General features: G+C 39.7%; 1 protein-coding gene across 2 annotated transcripts in view; it reads left to right on the top strand.

Annotated features, from left to right (window-relative positions):
- Positions 1-18,909, top strand: part of LOC124721097 — a 654,343-nt gene that overhangs the window by 404,991 nt on the left and 230,443 nt on the right. For both annotated transcript variants that reach the window (XM_047245917.1, XM_047245918.1), the window contains exon 14: positions 11,413-11,579. In XM_047245917.1, the coding sequence (XP_047101873.1) occupies positions 11,413-11,579 (167 nt within the window). The remainder of the gene's footprint in view (positions 1-11,412; positions 11,580-18,909) is intronic.

Below are 18,909 nucleotides of genomic sequence, written 5' to 3' on the forward strand. Positions count from 1 at the left end.
AAATTCTGTGGTGAAGGCAAGTCTTGTATGGCACGGAGGTGCTTGGGACTGGGATGTATGCCTTGGGCATTGAGGACATGTCCCAGCTAGGGTAAGTTACGAGCAAAAAACACACATTTGTCCTTCCGCAAGCGAAGACCATTTTGTCGCAAGACATGAAATAATGTTCTGAGATTGGCTAAATGTTCTTCTTCCGTCTTTCCGGAGATCACAATATCGTCCAGATAGTTTGCTGCAGTAGGGACCGACACACAAACAGTTTGTAGATATTGCTGAAACAATGCAGGGGCGGATGCACACCCGAATGGCAGTCATTTGAATCGATACAAACCAAGATGCGTGTTATCCACCAAAACACGCTGGGATTCTTTGTCCACCGGTATTTGCAAGTATGCATCTGCTAGGTCCAACTTCGAAAAATATTTACCCGGGCACAGTTTGTCAAAAAGATCTTCTGGGCGGGGTAAAGGAAAAGTTGCAATCACTAGTTGTGGATTCCCTGTTGCCTTGAAGTCCACACAAAGTCTCAATTTTCCGGAAGGTTTCGGCAAAATTACTAAGGGTGATGCACAGAGAGAAGCCTGCACACGTTCAATTACACCTTGTGAATACAAATCATGTAATGTTTTTGTGACCTCATCACGCAATGTATGGGGAACATTGCGCGCTCTGAAAAATTTCGGTTGCGCGTTTATTTTCAGTTCCAAATGTGCTTTATAGTTCTTAGCGCAACCAAGGCCCGGTGCAAAAATGTCTGCAAAATCTTCACATAGACGAGAAACACTGTCTGAAGGCACAGTCTGGATCACTGATAGGACCTGATTTACTATAGACAAGTTAAACAACTGAAATAAATCGAAACCAAACAAGTTCACTGCAGAAGAAGAACGAAGGACGTAAAATGACACAAGTTTTGTTCGTCTTTTGTATGTTGCAAGAAAGCTGTACTGTCCTAATACAGGGATTTCTTGACCAGAATAGCTAGTTAACTTAACATTTGCGGCATGCAACGGAGGTGTGCCCAGCAGTTTGTAAGTGTCTTGATTGATCAGTGAAACTGCAGCTCTGGTATCGAGCTGGAACGGTATCACTTTGCCATTAATGTCCAAGTCTACAAAAAGTTTATTGTCCTGCTGATGACAAGAGCGACTGTCTCATGCAACATGAGCTGACACTGGCACATAATCACTTGTGACTTGACAAGATTGCTGGCGATGTCGACGCACACTATTTGTCGGACAAACACAGTCACTGTTAGAGAGAGTGGCACTGGGCGGAGTGGAACGAACTACATAAATTTCCATGGGCGAAGTTTCACGAGCCTGAATATCCTTGGTTCGATTCCGATTCCGGCGCGAAGCAAAGGACCTGGAATGGTTGTGAGTTTCCGATCTGAGCTTTTTCTGGCAAACACTCTGAACATGTCCGTTTTTACTACAGAAAAAGCAAATAGCCTGGCGTGATGGGCAATTCTCACGCGAATGTCTAGTAGCACACCGCGGGCATGATTTTAGCACTGCATTTGCTTGCCTGCGTGGCACACGTGGCTGAGAGCCTGGCTGCAGTGGCGCGGCCGGGCGCGAGGACTGTTTACTGTTCTGTGCAGCTTGCTCGGCGGGCCGGTTAACCTGACACACGGGTGGCGAAGTTTCAAATGATTCCTGAGCAAAATCAAGTGTGTCCTGCTGATCCAATATGTCCATCACTTGTTGAAGGGAGGGATTGACTAGTTTCAAAATCTGTTCCCTTATACGAACATCAGAAACGTTCTGTGCAATTGCATCACGTACCATAGTATCTGAATAAGGGAGTCCACATTGACACTCAAAAGCACAATTCCTAGTAAGGCCTTGCAAAGTTGCAACCCACTCCCTATTAGTCTGACCTGCCGTATGTTTTGTACGAAAGAAGGTATACCTTATTGCAACTACATTGACTGATTCTTTGAAATATGCATCTAATGCAGACAAAATTTCATCGTAGGACAGAGTTGCTACGTCGTGTCGGGGAAATAATTTGACTATCACACGGTACATGGCCACCCCTACGGAGGACAACAAAAAAGGCCGCCGTCGTTACCTTGAATTCTGTAGGTGGCGAGATGGAATCAAATTGGCGTGACCACTCCATCCAGCTTTCCAGTGCAGCATCAAATGGACGAAAAGTTGGTGCAACAGCGTGTTGTGGCTGCGTGAGCGGTGGAGCGGCTGCTGCCGCATCGTTTTACATCGCACGTTGACCCTGGACGAGCTGTCCAAGGGCATCCAGTAAGGCCTGCGTCTGCTGATTCTGTAAGCGATAAAATTTGGACAGTACATCTGGAGATTGTGGCGAAGCCATTACACAAGTAAATCAGGGCAATATCGATAAGAACGCGGATTGGCCTTGTCGCCAAATGTTGTGGGTTGCCAGGAGAGCCAACACCGTATTAATAGAGGAAGCCGAAAGGCACGTGTTTTAGCTCACACAGGCTGGCTTGAGGTGTGGAACAGGACAAGGAAATTAGAATTTAGAAAAATGAATGTAGCTGGTGGAATACTTAACTTTAATCTGTTAATGGTGAACATCGCTCTTGACAGTACATTATTTACAATATCAATAGTAACTGGTAATGGTGCCTTGCTAGGTCGTAGCAAATGATGAAGCTGAAAGCTATGCTAACTATCGTCTCGGCAAATGAGAGCGTATTTTGTCAGTGAACCATCGCTAGCAAAGTCGGTTGTACAACTGGGGTGACTGCTAGGAAGTCTCTCTAGACCTGCCGTGTGGCGGCGCTCGGTCTGCAATCACTGATAGTGGCGACACGCGGGTCCGACGTATACTAACGGACTGCGGCCAATTTCAAGGCTACCACCTAGCATGTGTGGTGTCTGGTGGTGACACCACACAAATTACACTGCATACTTTTAAAAGTATTCCAAGTCAACTAAATACAGTAAATAAATACCAACATGTTATTTTGGAACATTTTTATGTCAGCCATTCTCATCCAGACTACCACCCATAGTTCTAGTATGGGATCTTACTCTCACAATATTTCTATACAAATAATGATATGTGCACTTAACACAGTTGGCTGAAATGCTCCAGGTGTTTCTGAGCTATGCCTCAATGTCAACCCGTTTTCATTCTCACCCCTAGGGGATACAGGTGGTTCTAACCCCAAAGCACTTCTTTAGAGCTAGTAATACAGAGAGGTGTAAACAAGAACATGGTGGTTTCTTGCACATTGCTCTAGAAACTCATTTACCAACTACTCTCAGTGTAGGAAGTCCAGAGATGATGTGCTTGCATTTCCTAAAGATGATACAGGTGAATTGTTATTGGTATAAGATAATAAAAACTGTTGTTAGATTTATGTACAGATCTTTTATAATGAGCTAACTACTGTAGGCTGGAGTGTCATCAGTTATATTTAAAGAGTCCTCTGCAACACTCCTGCATACCCTGCAAAGTCAGTATCCTCCATAATAAGATGGATGAACTTGCCTTCCCACAGCCACCTATATGCAGATACAAATGTGCTGCAATTTGGTTGCTGTCATTGCAGCAATCTTTCTTCATCTCACTGCCTTTCCATTGGCATACAACACTTCCTTATACAAGACACATGTTGGCCAAATCTGCTTACACAGATGCAGCTATAATTTATTCACTCTTTATACATTTGTACAGATATCGTTGTGCAAGACAAAACCTGAGGCAGGACTGAGTAGTAAATAGTGCATTTGCCAGAAGTGATTTAGCAAAACCATGCAAACCTAAATCAGAATATAGGAAAGAACATGAGTCTCCACCTTCTTGAATATGAGACCAGTGTCTTAGCAAATGGACTGCCTCATTCAGTTATACCTAATGTATAATTCCCTTTTGTTTGTGTGTGTATGTAAGAAGTTACCTTAATAAATTGAAAAAAAAAAATTGTATACTGCTCATTTAGTCTCTCAGCACTTTTCCCTGCACACATCACACTCACTTGCAGATGATTTGATCATGACAATGACTGCTGTGCTTTTGTTACACCTCCACATCTTCCCTTTGCCTGTCTAGGAAATGAGTCATCATTCTCTCATGATGTGTAAAATATAGAACTCAGACATTAGTATTATACTCAGGCAACCTTGTGTATATTATTGCACTGTAAAAAAAGTGTTTCAGTGTTAACATCTATTATGCTGTGACAAAAGTGTGTTAATTGTCACTTTTTTTACTAATCCTTTCTCTTATTTTTATAAGTAGTTATTAATTGTATTATTTAAAAGGTACATTTTAATTGCAATGTTAAATAAATCTATTTTAGTTTTTATTTCACCTCACACTGGAAAAATTATTATACAATTTTGATGCTTTATATGAAATGCTGTTAATGTTTTTCATTTCTCTTTCCTTGGTAAATGTAAGTCAAAACTAGCTCTTCTTTCATGATCCTGTACAGCAATATTTCTGACATACAAATATTTTTATTAATGTGTAGAACAGATTGATAGGTGAAATTTTTGGTTCAGTAAGGATACCCAAATTTTAAACACTTCATTACGCTGAGTCCAGTTGCCATTTCTATGGCCCTCATCTGATGTTTAAGAATTCTCACCACATAGGTATTGGCACTTACACACTAAAGATAGGAGCATAAGAACATAACATGCAGATGAAATTCTCTTTGCCAGTATATTTGTGCATTAATTCCATGTCAACTGACAATCAGTGTTCATTACTAAAAATTGAATTGAATTGAAGTAAATTGAATCTGTTTCTTGAAAAAAGGCAACTTTTTTCTGAATTAATGCACTTTTGCTAATGTGCAGGTATTCTCAGTACTATACTGTGGCATAGGTGGTTGAGATAATAAATTGAACTAATTACTCTGTAATGAGATACTGGAAACAAAGCATTCCTTGCATCAAATTGTAGGTAAAGTAAGTGGTAGTCTGTTTCATTGCCAGGATGTTGGGAAAATGCAATCAGTCTACAAAAGAATTTGTTTACAAATCACTTGTGCCACCATATTACAATACTGGTAAAGTGTATGGGAACCATATCAAATATGTGGTGATTTCAATTTTAATCTTCTAGTTGAAAGTCAACAAAAAAGGAAATTTTTGGACATATTAAAGAGTTTTATCATGTCACCACACATAAACAATTCAACTAGAACAACAAACACCTCCAATAGCCTCATAGATAACATTTTCTCAAATATGTCAACAACTGACATAGAGGTAACAAACATAGATTTAGGATTGTCTGACCACAATGCTCTCACCACTGAAATCCCTTTAAGGTCAAAGGAAGATAAAAGTGTAAATAATATTTACAAAAGAAACTTCTCTGTGGACAGCTGTCATCAGTTCATAAGTATCTTAGAAAATGAAAATTGGTTAGATGTTATGAAACAAACAAGTACAGATGAGGCATATAGTATATTTGCATCAAATTATTTTATGAACTTTAAGATGTGTTTTCCAAAGAAACTGACCAGAATCAAGTCTACTGGACACATAAAGTCAAGTTCTTGGATGACTCTAGGCATTAAGGAATCATGTGAAAACATGAAAAAACTCAATTCAGAGTTGAGGGAGTGTGCAGATACTGATTTTATAGAATATGTAAAAAGGTATAGGAAAATATACCGCAGAGTAATTGCAAATGCAAAGTTACTAAGTAATGACATCGAAATAAAACAGTCCAGAAATAAAACTAAATTAGCATTGGAAATTGTGAGAAAAGAAACTGGGGTACCTATCACAAGATAAGGAAATTATTCTAAAAGATGAGGAGAATAAAATGGTAGATAAATATATCATGCCTAATTATATAAATAATTACTTTTTAAATATACCCCAGACATTAAGCAGGAATTTTGGGGAGCAGATTAAGAGAGCAGCACCCATGGCAGCCAGCAGTATGATGGCAGTCCCAACAAACGAAAACAAATTTTTAAAAGTGATTAAAAATCTGAAGTCCAAGATGTCAGCTAGAGTAGATGAGGTGGCAATAATGCTACTAAAGAAAACAGCTAATCAAAAAGCGAAACCATTGGCAAACATAGCAAACTTGTCAATGGCTGAGGGCATGTTTCCACAGAAATTGAGAATTTCTGAAGTCGTTCCCGTGTTGAAAAATGATGATAAGCTTAAAATGAAAAACTACAGAATGTCTCACTTCTCCCAACATTCTCTAAGGTTTTAGAGATAATAATAAAATATAGAGTCACACATTATCTTAATATCCACAATCTGATAAACAGTAATCAGCGTGTATTTCAAGCTGGGAGTAGTACCTAAACAGCTGTACTGGAATACACAAAAGAAATAATCAGTAAGTTGGAAGAGGGAAAAAGTGCAGTCGGGATAAATCTAGATACGTCAAAAGCCTTTGACACTGTTGACCACAGCATACTTTTGGAAAAGCTTGATGCTATAGGTATCAGAGGACCAGTAAGAAAGTGGTTTGAGTCGTATCTGGAAAAGAGGATGCAGGTGGTTGAAATTACAGCACTAAATATTAACTGAATAATTAAACTAAGATCAGATCCAAGGGAGGTCACAGCAGGAGTACCCCAAGGAAGTGTATTAGGCCCCTTGCTGTTCCTCATTTACATTAATGATATTCAGGTGTCAGAAAGAAAAGCTACAATCATGTTATTTGCTGATGATACTAGTTTCATAGTTAGTGATATGAAGCAGTCATTGCACAGTACTGTGAACCATGTCCTACATGATATACAAAAATGGTTTAGAGCAAACAAGCTAATACTGAATGCAAAAAAACTAATTATGTGCAATATGGAAAAATAAGTGAACATGATGACATAAATCCCACCATGGAGGGCAAACAACTTGAAAGAGTACAGTGTGCAAAATTCCTGGTTATGCACATTGATGAGAAGATAAACTGGAAGGACCATGTGATGGGCTTAGCACTAAAACTAAATTCATCAGCATGTTTTGTACTTAGAATAATTTCAAGAGTTTGTAGTAATGACTGTACCAGATTAGTATATTTTGGCTATTTTCAGTCCATTACATCCTATGGGATAGTATTCTGGGGAAAAACAAATTGTCATCTAAATGAGATTTTCAAATTACTAAAACACAGTATTCAGATAATGACCCAGAGCCCACCTCAAACACAGTGTAGGCCCCTTTTTAAAGCATTGAAAGTTTAACAGTTCCATTCTAAAATGACTGTTGGTGATCAAAAGAAATCAGGACAAAATGAAAACCAATACAGACTACCATAATTACGATACACAGCAATGTAAAGATCTCCACTTACAAGCTGTAACAAGGACCCAAAGTCAGAAACATGTATGTAATCAAGGCATAATGTGACAAATGAAATTACATCAATGAATATGTCTGTCAAGCACATAAGAAGATTAAGAACCACATGATTAACAAATGTCACTACAGTATAAGTGAATAGCTCTGATCAACTGTATAAGAATATATGATATCATAAATGTGACAAATGAAATCACAACATCAGGGAATAGGTCTGTCAAGCACATAAGAAATTATGTTATTAGTTGTATATTGTATTGCACATAAGATAGATTCATATGAATTCAGCATAGAAAAAAAATTTGTAAAGATATTATATATATAATATATATTGTTGAAATATAATAGAAGGAGACATTCCACGTGGGAAAAATTATATATAAAAACAAAGATGAGGTGACTTACCGAACGAAAGCGCTGGCAGGTCGATAGACACACAAACAAACACAAACATACACACAAAATTCAAGCTTTCGCAACAAACTGTTGCCTCATCAGGAAAGAGGGAAGGAGGGGGGAAGACGAAAGGAAGTGGGTTTTAAGGGAGAGGGTAAGGAGTCATTCCAATCCCGGGAGCAGAAAGACTTACCTTAGGGGGAAAAAAGGACAGGTATACACTCGCACACACGCACATATCCATCCACACATACAGACACAAGCAGACATGGATCTCTGCCCAAACTCTTTGTCTTTAAATATGTCTGCTTGTGTCTGTATGTGTGGATGTGCGAGTGTATACCTGTCCTTTTTTCCCCCTAAGGTAAGTCTTTCCGCTCCCGGGATTGGAATGACTCCTTACCCTCTCCCTTAAAACCCACTTCCTTTCGTCTTCCCCCCTCCTTCCCTCTTTCCTGATGAGGCAACAGTTTGTTGCGAAAGCTTGAATTTTGTGTGTATGTTTGTGTTTGTTTGTGTGTCTATCGACCTGCCAGCGCTTTCGTTCGGTAAGTCACCTCATCTTTGTTTTTATATATAATATATTGTTGAAATGTATCCTGACAAATCTTATATTACAAATGTGATCATTTGGATGATAATAAATAAATAAATAAGTAAATAAATAAATATGACTAATAGGAAATACTGAGGGTATACAGAGAAGGGCAGCACACATGCCCATAGGTTTATTGAAATGATGAGAGAGCATAATGGAAATGTTAAAAAACCTGAATTGCCAGATGCTTGAAGCCAAATACCAGACATCATGCAAAAGCCTACTTACAATATTTTGAGAAACAGAATTAAGTGAAGAATGTAGAAATATATTTGAACCCCCTACATATCACTACTGTAAGTACCACAAAGACAAGATAAAACTAATTACATAGTGCACAGGAGTATTTAAGCAGTCTTTTGTCCTGTGCTCTAAATGAAATAAAAAGGGGAGGAAATCTTAACATGTGGTACAATCCAAAATTCCCTCTGCCATGTGCTTCAGAATGGTTTACAGAGTATGTATGTAATTGCTGATGCAGGAAACAAACAGAGGAGAACCCGATAAATGTGACACATGATTCTAAAGTACTTCTGTTTGCTGGTGGCAGTAGCTTGATAGTGAAGGATGTTGAGCACAAAATAGGCATTGTATCAAACACAGCAGTTCATGGCTTGTAGAAAATAATTAATGCTAAATCATAGTGAGACTCAGTTTTTACAGTCACGAACACACAATTAAACTAAAACTGACATTTTGATTACACTGAGTGGGCATATGATAAGTGACTCTAAACAATTCGAGTCTCTAGGTCTTCAGACAGCATACTGAATGGAAAATCCACGTTGAGAATTTTGTTCAAAAACTGAATACTGCTGTATTTACCATTAGAGCAATATCCCAAGTAAGTGAGCATCCAAAATGAATATTAGTCTACGTTTTTCTTTTCCATTTACTTATGACAGATGGAATTATGTTCTGGGGTAACTATCTCCATTCACAAAGAGTATTTTTGATTCAGAAATGGGCAGTTCAAGCAATATTTGGTGTAATTTCATGAACCTCTTGCTGGCCCTTGTTCAGGATTCTGGGACTTATGACACTGGCCTCTCAATATATAAACTACTGGTGATTAAAATTGCTACACCACAAATATGACGTGTTACAGACGCAAAATTTAACTGACAAGAAGAAGATGCTGTGATATGTAAATGATTAGCTTCACACAAGGTTGACGCCGGTGGCGACACCTACAACGTGCTGACATGAGGAAAGTTTCCAACCGATTTCTCATACACGAACAGCAGTTGACCGGCGTTGCCTGGTGAAACGTTGTTGTGATGCCTTGTGTAAGGAGGAGAAATGCGTACCATCACGTTTCCGACTTTGATAAATGTCGGATTGTAGCCTATCGCGATTGTGGTTTATCATATCGCGACATTGCTGCTCGCGTTGGTCGAGATCCAATGACTGTTAGTAGAATATGGAATTTCTGGGTTCAGGAGGGTAATACGGAACACCGTGCTGGATCCCAACGGCCTTGTATCACTAGCAGTCGAGATGACAGGCATCTGATCCGCATGGCTGTAACGGATCGTGCAGCCACGTCTCGATCCCTGAGTCAACAGATGGGGATGTTTGCAAGACAACAACCATCTGCACAAACAGTTCAATGACATTTGCAGCAGCATGGACTATAAGCTCAGAGACCATTGCTGCGGTTACCCTTGACGCTGCATCACAGACAGGAGCGCCTGCGATGGTGTACTCAACAACGAACCTGGGTGCACGAATGGCAAAACGTCATTTTTTCGGATGAATCCAGGTTCTGTTTACAGCATCATGATGGTCACATCTGTGTTTGGTGACATTGTGGTGAACGCACATTGGAAGCGTGTATTCGTCTTCGCCATACTGGCGTATCACCCGGCGTGATGGTTTGGGGTGCCATTGGTTACACGTCTCGGTTACCTCTTGTTCGCATTGATGCACTTTGAACAGTGGATATTACATTTCAGATGTGTTACAACCCATGGCTCCACCCTTCATTTGATCCCTGCGAAACCCTACATTTCAGCAGAATAATGCATGACCGCATGTTGCAGGTCCTGTACAGGCCTTTCTGGATACAGAAAATGTTCGACTGCTGCCCTGGCCAGCACATTCTCCGGATCTCTCACAAACTGAAAACATCCGGTCAATGGTGGCCGAGCAACTGGCTCATCACAATACACCAGTCACTACTCTTGATGAACTGTGGTATCGTGTTTAAGCTGCAAGGGCAGCTGTACCTGTACATGCCGTCCAAGCTCTGTTTGACTCAATGCCCAGGCATATCAAGGCCGTTATTACGGTCAGAGGTGGTTGTTCTGGGTACTGATTTCTCAGGATCCGTGCACCCAAATTGCGTGAAAATGTGATCACATGTCAATTCTAGTATATTTGTCCAATGAATACCCGTTTATCATCTGCATTTCTTCTTGGTGTAGCAATTTTAATGGACAGTAGTGTATTTTCTTTAATGTCATTTGTCATTAACAATATGAACTTATTCCCAAGAATTAGCAACTTTTACTCAGTTAATACCAACCTACATTTGCATAGCACTTCCTTGACTCTTGTGCAGAAAGGCATGTAGTATTCTGCTTCATCCATTTCCAGCAAGCTACCACAAGAATTTAAAAAATCTTAGCTTTAATCTAAACACATTCAACTATGCAAGTCTAAATTGAAGAATTTCCTTATGGATCACTCCTCCTATTCTGTCAGGGAGTTCCTCAAGATAATTAAGCTATATTCTGTGTTATTTTGTTGATTATGGTAATATATACTCACAGCTTGTCACCTGCATAGTATATGGCTACATTTCATTTTACCTGTGTGAATTTCATGTACTGATTCATTCCATGACTGTGGAGATCTTCTTCTTAGCTTGGTGCTGTGGAACTAGATGTGTAAAATAAAAAAATTAATCTCTGGAAGTTTCAGTTCAGTTCAAAGGAAATTACAACTAAAAGAAAATTCATGCTACAAAATATTCAGTTATGAGAACTACATTTTCCCACTTTTCCATTTTATTCATTAATTAACACCATTTTAATTACATATTTTCATAGAAAAGTTGTTCTTTTATTCACATATCATCTTGTGTTTAAATCAACAGTACTGTGGAATCATTTCATTTTCATATAGGTACTCAGCTACAGTAGGAGCCAGCCTGACAACATTTAATCCAATCAATAGTTTGTGGCACACAACTCGAAGATCTTTTACATATCAGTTGCACTTACCTGTACACCACTGGTTTGGCTTGTCAATAAAGCCACTGAAATTCAATTTAGGATCAATCCAACGAGCTGGTAAGTTTGAACATCTTTGGTTATTGCTCCATATAAAAATATTAATTAAGCACACTATGATTTTAGCAATATTGTTTGCTATTTTTATGAGGAATTTATGCAATTCCAATCATATGATTAATTATATTCAAGAATTGACAATTCTTTATAGCTCCATTGCAAGTACCTATGTCCATTGTTAAGCTGGATGACAAACACTGTAACATAAACAATTATCTGTAGTTGCAGATGAAGGTAAATATTTTCTCTGAAAAATACAAATGTTTCCACATAAATATTAGGCTACTAGTAACAGCAAAATAGGCTATGTTTACCTTATCAGATGATGTAGTACAATCATTAGTAATAAATTATTCCCATTAGGAGTATTCTGTGGTTTGGCTAAAGCTTTAGACCATGTGAACCATAATATCCCCATGCTAGGACAGCACACATGTCAGGTTCATGGTTTTTATGTTATCATCATGACAGAAAACAGAGTTTCTCACAAGGGAACCTCCCCATTGCACCCCCCTCAGATTTAGTTATAAGTTGGCACAGTGGATAGGCCTTGATAAACTGAACACAGATCAATTGAGAAAACAGGAAGAAGTTGTGTGTAACTGTGAAAAAATAAGCAAAATATACAAACTGAGTAGTCCATGGGCCACATAGGCAACATCATGGACTATACGAACTCAGGAATGCCGTGGTCCCGTGGTAGCGTGAGCAGCTGCAGACCGAGAGGTCCTTGGTTCGAGTCTTCCCTGGAGTGAAAATTTTACTTTCTTTATTTTTGCATAGTTATTATCTGTCTGTTCGTTCATTGACGTCTCTGTTCACTATAATAAGTTTAGTGTCTGTGTTTTGCAACCGCATCGCAAAACCGTGCGATTAGTAGACGAAAGGACGTGCCTCTCCAATGGGAACCGAAAATATTTGATCGCAAGGTCATAGGTCAACCGATTCCTCCACAGGAAAACACATCTGATATATTCTACATGACACTGGTGATGGCATGTGCGTCACATGACAGGAATGTGTTGTCGACCCACCTAACTTGTACACTTGGCGAATGGGTAAAAAGATTCTTCTACCTTGCCCGATTTAGGTATCCTTGTGGATGTGATAATCACTCCCAAAAAAGTGATGAAAACATATAGTTTGTCACATAAACTGAAAATAAAAAATTAAACTTTTCACTCGATGGAAGATTTGAACTAAGGAACTTTCGTTCCGCAGCTGCTCACGTTACCACGATCCCACGGCGCTCCTGCGTTCCGATTGTCCTTGATGTTGCTTATCTGCCCATGAACAACTCAGTTTGTATATTTTGCTTATTTTTCCACAGTTCCACACAACTTCTTCCTGTTTTCTCAATTGATCTGTGTTCAGTTTTTCAAGGCCTATCCACTGTGCCAACTTATAACTAAATCTGAGGGGGGTGCGATGGGGAGGTTCCCTTGTCAGTTCCATGTTGTTCACATAACCATGGCCACTCAAAATTTAAAGCAATGAAACTTGGTGGACAACACAGTTCTGTTTCCAGTTCTCTGTTCTTTTTAATATATATAACTTACCTTCCACATGCACTGACCTTTTTGCAGATGATACAAGTATGGGAATAAAAATGGTACCAGTCCCCTTGCTGTAAAGGTGGCTAACAAAATATTTGAACACACCAACAAATTCTTCATTCGTACAAAAATATTTTCAGATTGTGGAACATATCATTTGTTTATAATAAGTTGGAATGAATGTGTACATGAACCTGTACATTCCCTCCCCCTTGCCCCTTTTATACTCTTATATACTGATAAAAATACCAAATAGAGTACAATAAATAACAATAAATGAATTTTGACTTTATCTGCACCTTCTTGTTTTTAATCTCTTCTGGAAATTCTGAAACTGAACAGAAGTTGCAATATAATAAGAATGCCCTTAGAGGTTTATTGAACAGTGAGAATGATAAAATACTTTTTGTCTTGTGTGGAAGCGTCATAAATTTGCATAACATTATTTGTGGCAGAGGCAGTAAGATCTAATATACTTACTGACTGGTTGTGGAACTTTTCATTCTACACTGTATTATGTTCATGGATGCTGAAATTTTTATTTATATTTTTTAAACTCTGTCTCAAATATTTGTAAGTTTCAAGGTAATACATACAGGGGACTGGGAGGACTGAAGACATTTGGAAAACAATATGTTGTTTCAGGCACATTGCATTGCTCTCACAGCTCTTTTGTGAGTAAAGAAAATAACTGAATGGGAAGGTATGTTACACCCAGGAAATAATTCTGTACTGAAGAGTGATGCAGAATGAGGCAATGTACACTCCTGGAAATTGAAATAAGAACACCGTGAATTCATTGTCCCAGGAAGGGGAAACTTTATTGACACATTCCTGGGGTCAGATACATCACATGATCACACTGACAGAACCACAGGCACATAGACACAGGCAACAGAGCATGCACAATATCGGCACTAGTACAGTGTATATCGACCTTTCGCAGCAATGCAGGCTGCTATTCTCCCATGGAGACGATCGTAGAGATGCTGGATGTAGTCCTGTGGAACGGCTTGCCATGCCATTTCCACCTGGCGCCTCAGTTGGACCAGCGTTCGTGCTGGACGTGCAGACCGCGTGAGACGACGCTTCATCCAGTCCCAAACATGCTCAATGGGGGACAGATCCGGAGATCTTGCTGGCCAGGGTAGTTGACTTACACCTTCTAGAGCACGTTGGGTGGCACGGGATACATGCGGACGTGCATTGTCCTGTTGGAACAGCAAGTTCCCTTGCCGGTCTAGGAATGGTAGAACGATGGGTTCGATGACGGTTTGGATGTACGGTGCACTATTCAATGTCCCCTCGACGATCACCAGTGGTGTACGGCCAGTGTAGGAGATCGCTCCCCACACCATGATGCCGGGTGTTGGCCCTGTGTGCCTTGGTCGTATGCAGTCCTGATTGTGGCGCTCACCTGCACGGCGCCAAACATGCATACGACCATCATTGGCACCAAGGCAGAAGCGACTCTCATCGCTGAAGACGACACGTCTCCATTCGTCCCTCCATTCACGCCTGTCGCGACACCACTGGAGGCGGGCTGCACGATGTTGGGGCGTGAGCGGAAGACGGCCTAACGGTGTGCGGGACCGTAGCCCAGCTTCATGGAGACGGTTGCGAATGGTCCTCGCCGATACCCCAGGAGCAACAGTGTCCCTAATTTGCTGGGAAGTGGCGGTGCGGTCCCCTACGGCACTGCGTAGGATCCTACGGTCTTGGCGTGCATCCGTGCGTCGCTGCGGTCCGGTCCCAGGTCGACGGGCACGTGCACCTTCCGCCGACCACTGGCGACAACATCGATGTACTGTGGAGACCTCACGCCCCACGTGTTGAGCAATTCGGCGGTACGTCCACCTGGCCTCCCGCATGCCCACTATACGCCCTCGCTCAAAATCCGTCAACTGCACATACGGTTCACGTCCACACTGTCGCGGCATGCTACCAGTGTTAAAGACTGCGATGGAGCTCCGTATGCCACGGCAAACTGGCTGACACTGACGGCGGCGGTGCACAAATGCTGCGCAGCTAGCGCCATTCGACGGCCAACACCGCGGTTCCTGGTGTGTCCGCTGTGCCGTGCGTGTGATCATTGCTTGTACAGCCCTCTGGCAGTGTCCGGAGCAAGTATGGTGGGTCTGACACACCGGTGTCAATGTGTTCTTTTTTCCATTTCCAGGAGTGTATATAACTCATACAGAGTGAAAAATTGTTTTGTTGGTGGGCAAACTCAGGCTGTAGCTGTATTCTATTCAGTGCCATTATCAGTTATTCTGAAGTCTAATGTATCAAAATCTCCCTCAAGCTAGTTGTTCAGTAACTCTGTACAGCTTCTTGTAGTGATTTGTGGTGTTTGCTGTAGAAAGGATGCTTGTATCATCTGCAAACAAGGCATCTGTTTGTGACTCATTTTTCATCTCCAACTCATTTATATATTGAAAAGAAAGGATTGGTAACTGAACATAACATTTGGGAAATCCTCTTTTTTAGAGTCTCTGCATCTGAGAAATATGTTCCAATGGTTTTGCTAGCCCATGTTCTATTCCTATTTTCTGGTTTCTGTTTGTTAGGTACAAGCAGGACCATTTTAATGCAATACCTCTAGTGCTATGTACTGGGAGGTTCTGCAACAGCATATTGTGGTACAAAATGTCAAAAACTGTACTGGCATTTAGTGACAACCAAGACCCCTAACTCCAGTACTAGCTAGGTGGAGAGACAGGGACTGAAATTGTTGGAAAAATATGAAGAATTAATTGTCTTAGCAGCTGACAATGGGGGTATCCTCAGTGCAAGTGATTATCATATTAAAGTGTGTCCATTACTGAAGGAGTGCGCTTAGATTCTGAAATGAGATACATCAGCACTGAGCAGGATGACAGGGGACATATTAAAGAACTCTGGCCCCTCTGAGAAACTTGTGAAGACACTGAAGCCAAGAGCACCTAGGCCATTCAGTTTATATGGTCTGCTTAAATATACAAAGATGGCATACCACTTAGAAGAATTGGCTCTCCTAAATGCAGGATGGCAAAATATATACCTCAATTAATAGCACATATAGTCAGCCACTGTAAACATCATATTAAAAATTACCAAACGTTTTTAGTGATCAAACATGTGATGATAGGGTCTGCTTCAACTTGGTCTTCCTGTTTATGAAAGTACCAGAAGAAGTAACATTAAGACTATTGGCTGCTCATTCCTTTCCTGAGATCTTAACATTATTTTGATACACCCTGGTGACCACATATTACTGTATGGTGGAAATTATTATAAAATGTCTGATGGGACAGTCATTGATTCACCACTGTCACCAGACATATCTAATCTGTTCATGGAGAATTTTGAAGAATGTTGAAGAATGAGCATTTAATAGTGCCCCCCCCCCCTCCCCCTGTGCAACCATTTCATGGAGAATTTTGAAGAATGAGCTTTTAATAGTGCTCCCCCCCCCCTCCCCCTGTGCATCCTGATTCTTCAGTTATGTTGACAATACTTTTTTAATCTGGCCGTATAGTGTTGAGGCACTGCAGCAGTTCATTGACAGTATGGACAGTATGCACTTAAACATAATATTTATGGTGGAGATGTGGAAGGACAGAACATTGCCTTTCTTCGATGTGTTGGTCAGATGGAAAATAAATGGATGACTCAGCCACACATACAAACATGTATCTTTGTGGGTGTAGATTTCACTATTCAGTTCAGAAGAGAGCTGTGCTGAAAACCATAATACACAGAACCAGGACTACTTTGGATAAGGAGTATCTCAGGTCTGAGATGAATCATATGCCAATGGTACTCAGAAGTAATGATTATTTGGTCCAAGATATTAAGTCATTACTGTCAAGAAAACCAAGATGTGATGCCAATCAACAAGCCAGCAGGATCAACACATAGTGTGGCTTCCATTTTGCAGCTAGTTAGTTAGTTAATTACTTAGTTTCATGTTCCATGCATTATTTGCATGATAAATTGTAATTATGTGGAATGAGTCATTTTATTTTCATGTCACTAATTGTTGTGTAAATATGCCTACATGCTAATCCTTTACAAGTTCTTTTTTATGTTTATAAATATAAAAATAAAAAACAAAGGAAGAAGACATAGAATTGTGAGTTAGTAATCCCTACCAATCACCTTTTACACATTTCAGCAATACAAATTCATCTACAGATTAGAAGGTATTGTAAAGTAGAAACTGTTTCAGTTTATTTTCAAATTTTAAATCGCTATCTAACAGACTTTTTTATCAGTGGGTAAGAGATCAAAAATTGAAGCATTGTGCACCCCTATTTGTGCTGTAGACAATTTTAATGTAGTATAATCAATGTCATTTCTTCGTCTGGCATTGTAATTATGTACATCATTGTACATAAGTCATTACTGCATAAGTATTCTGCAACACTGTTAAACTCTCTTTCAATGAGATAGTCTTTAAGTTTCTTTGGAAAGTCATTGTGAAGTACACTATCTTCTTAGTAGTCTGATACCAGAGTACTGGGGTCCTTTTTCTAACATTGCCAGTCGGTGCGGTATGCTCTGTACTTCATTCTTCCTTCTTGTATTGTGGATGTGTACACTAGCATTTGTAATCCAGTCCTCACTACCTTTTGTGATGTACATTGTTGTTTTGTATGTATACAATGACGAAAAAGTTAAGATACCTAAATTCTTGAAACAGTTTCTGCATGTTTCAGAGGTCTTTCTTCTTAAAATGGTCCTAATTGCTTTTTTTTTTTTTTTGTAATGTGAACACTCGTTTTGTCTCTTGTTTGTTTGAGTTTCCCCACACAGTCACTCCATACTGTAAGTATGGTTCGAAAAGTCCATGATACACTGTACACAGAATGTTCTTGTCTGAATACTGTGACAGCTGCATCATTAAGAATATGACAGAGCTCAGTTTCTTACAGACATTATTAATATGTTTCTTCCATTTCAGTTCATTATCCACAAGAATACCTAAAAATCTAGCAGATTCTACTTCTTTCAACCTTGTTCCATCAACCTCTAAATCCATGTCCTTTCCCTTGTTTTCAAACACTGCATACATAGTCTTTTTTAGATTTATAACCAGTTCATTTTCCAACAGCCATTGAGCTGTGACATTTGCAGATATGTATGCTCTTCTCTCACACTGTTCCATATTTTGGTCACTATTTAGTATTGTCATGTCATCAGCACACAATATTTTCTTTTCTTCCTCCTCAACACCTATATCATTAACAAACACATTAAATAACAATGGCCCCATTACCAAACCCTGTGGCACTCCATATTTGATGGGTTTGGTTTTTGATTGGTATGAGTTTCCTAATGATACATACTGCTTGCGGTTGCACAAGTATGATTTTATCCATTCACCAGGTTGCCCTCGAATGCCATAGTTGCTTAATTTTTGTATCAGCACTTCATGGTCAATGGTGTCAAATGCCTTTGAAAGATCCAGAAACATTGCAGAGACAACCTTTTTCTCATCGAGGACTGTAAAATGTATTGTGTTAGACTGACAATTGCTGATTCTGTAGATTTACTCTTTCTGAAACCATGTTGTGACAGCTGATTTCTTGGACTTCAGTTTCTGTATAGTTTTCTGCAATTCATCTTCCATGACCGGTCTTATAAACATAGTACTGCATGATCTTCTTGGTACCTTAATACCCTTCTGTTTTTGACTATTTCTTTCCAATTTTAAGTTTTCTACTACACTGATATAGTTATTATTCAGTATTTTTGCTATTTCCATACCATCTGTGACCACTGTATTG

The sequence above is a fragment of the Schistocerca piceifrons genome, chromosome X (assembly GCF_021461385.2).
Source record: "Schistocerca piceifrons isolate TAMUIC-IGC-003096 chromosome X, iqSchPice1.1, whole genome shotgun sequence".
NCBI lineage: Eukaryota > Metazoa > Arthropoda > Insecta > Orthoptera > Acrididae > Schistocerca > Schistocerca piceifrons.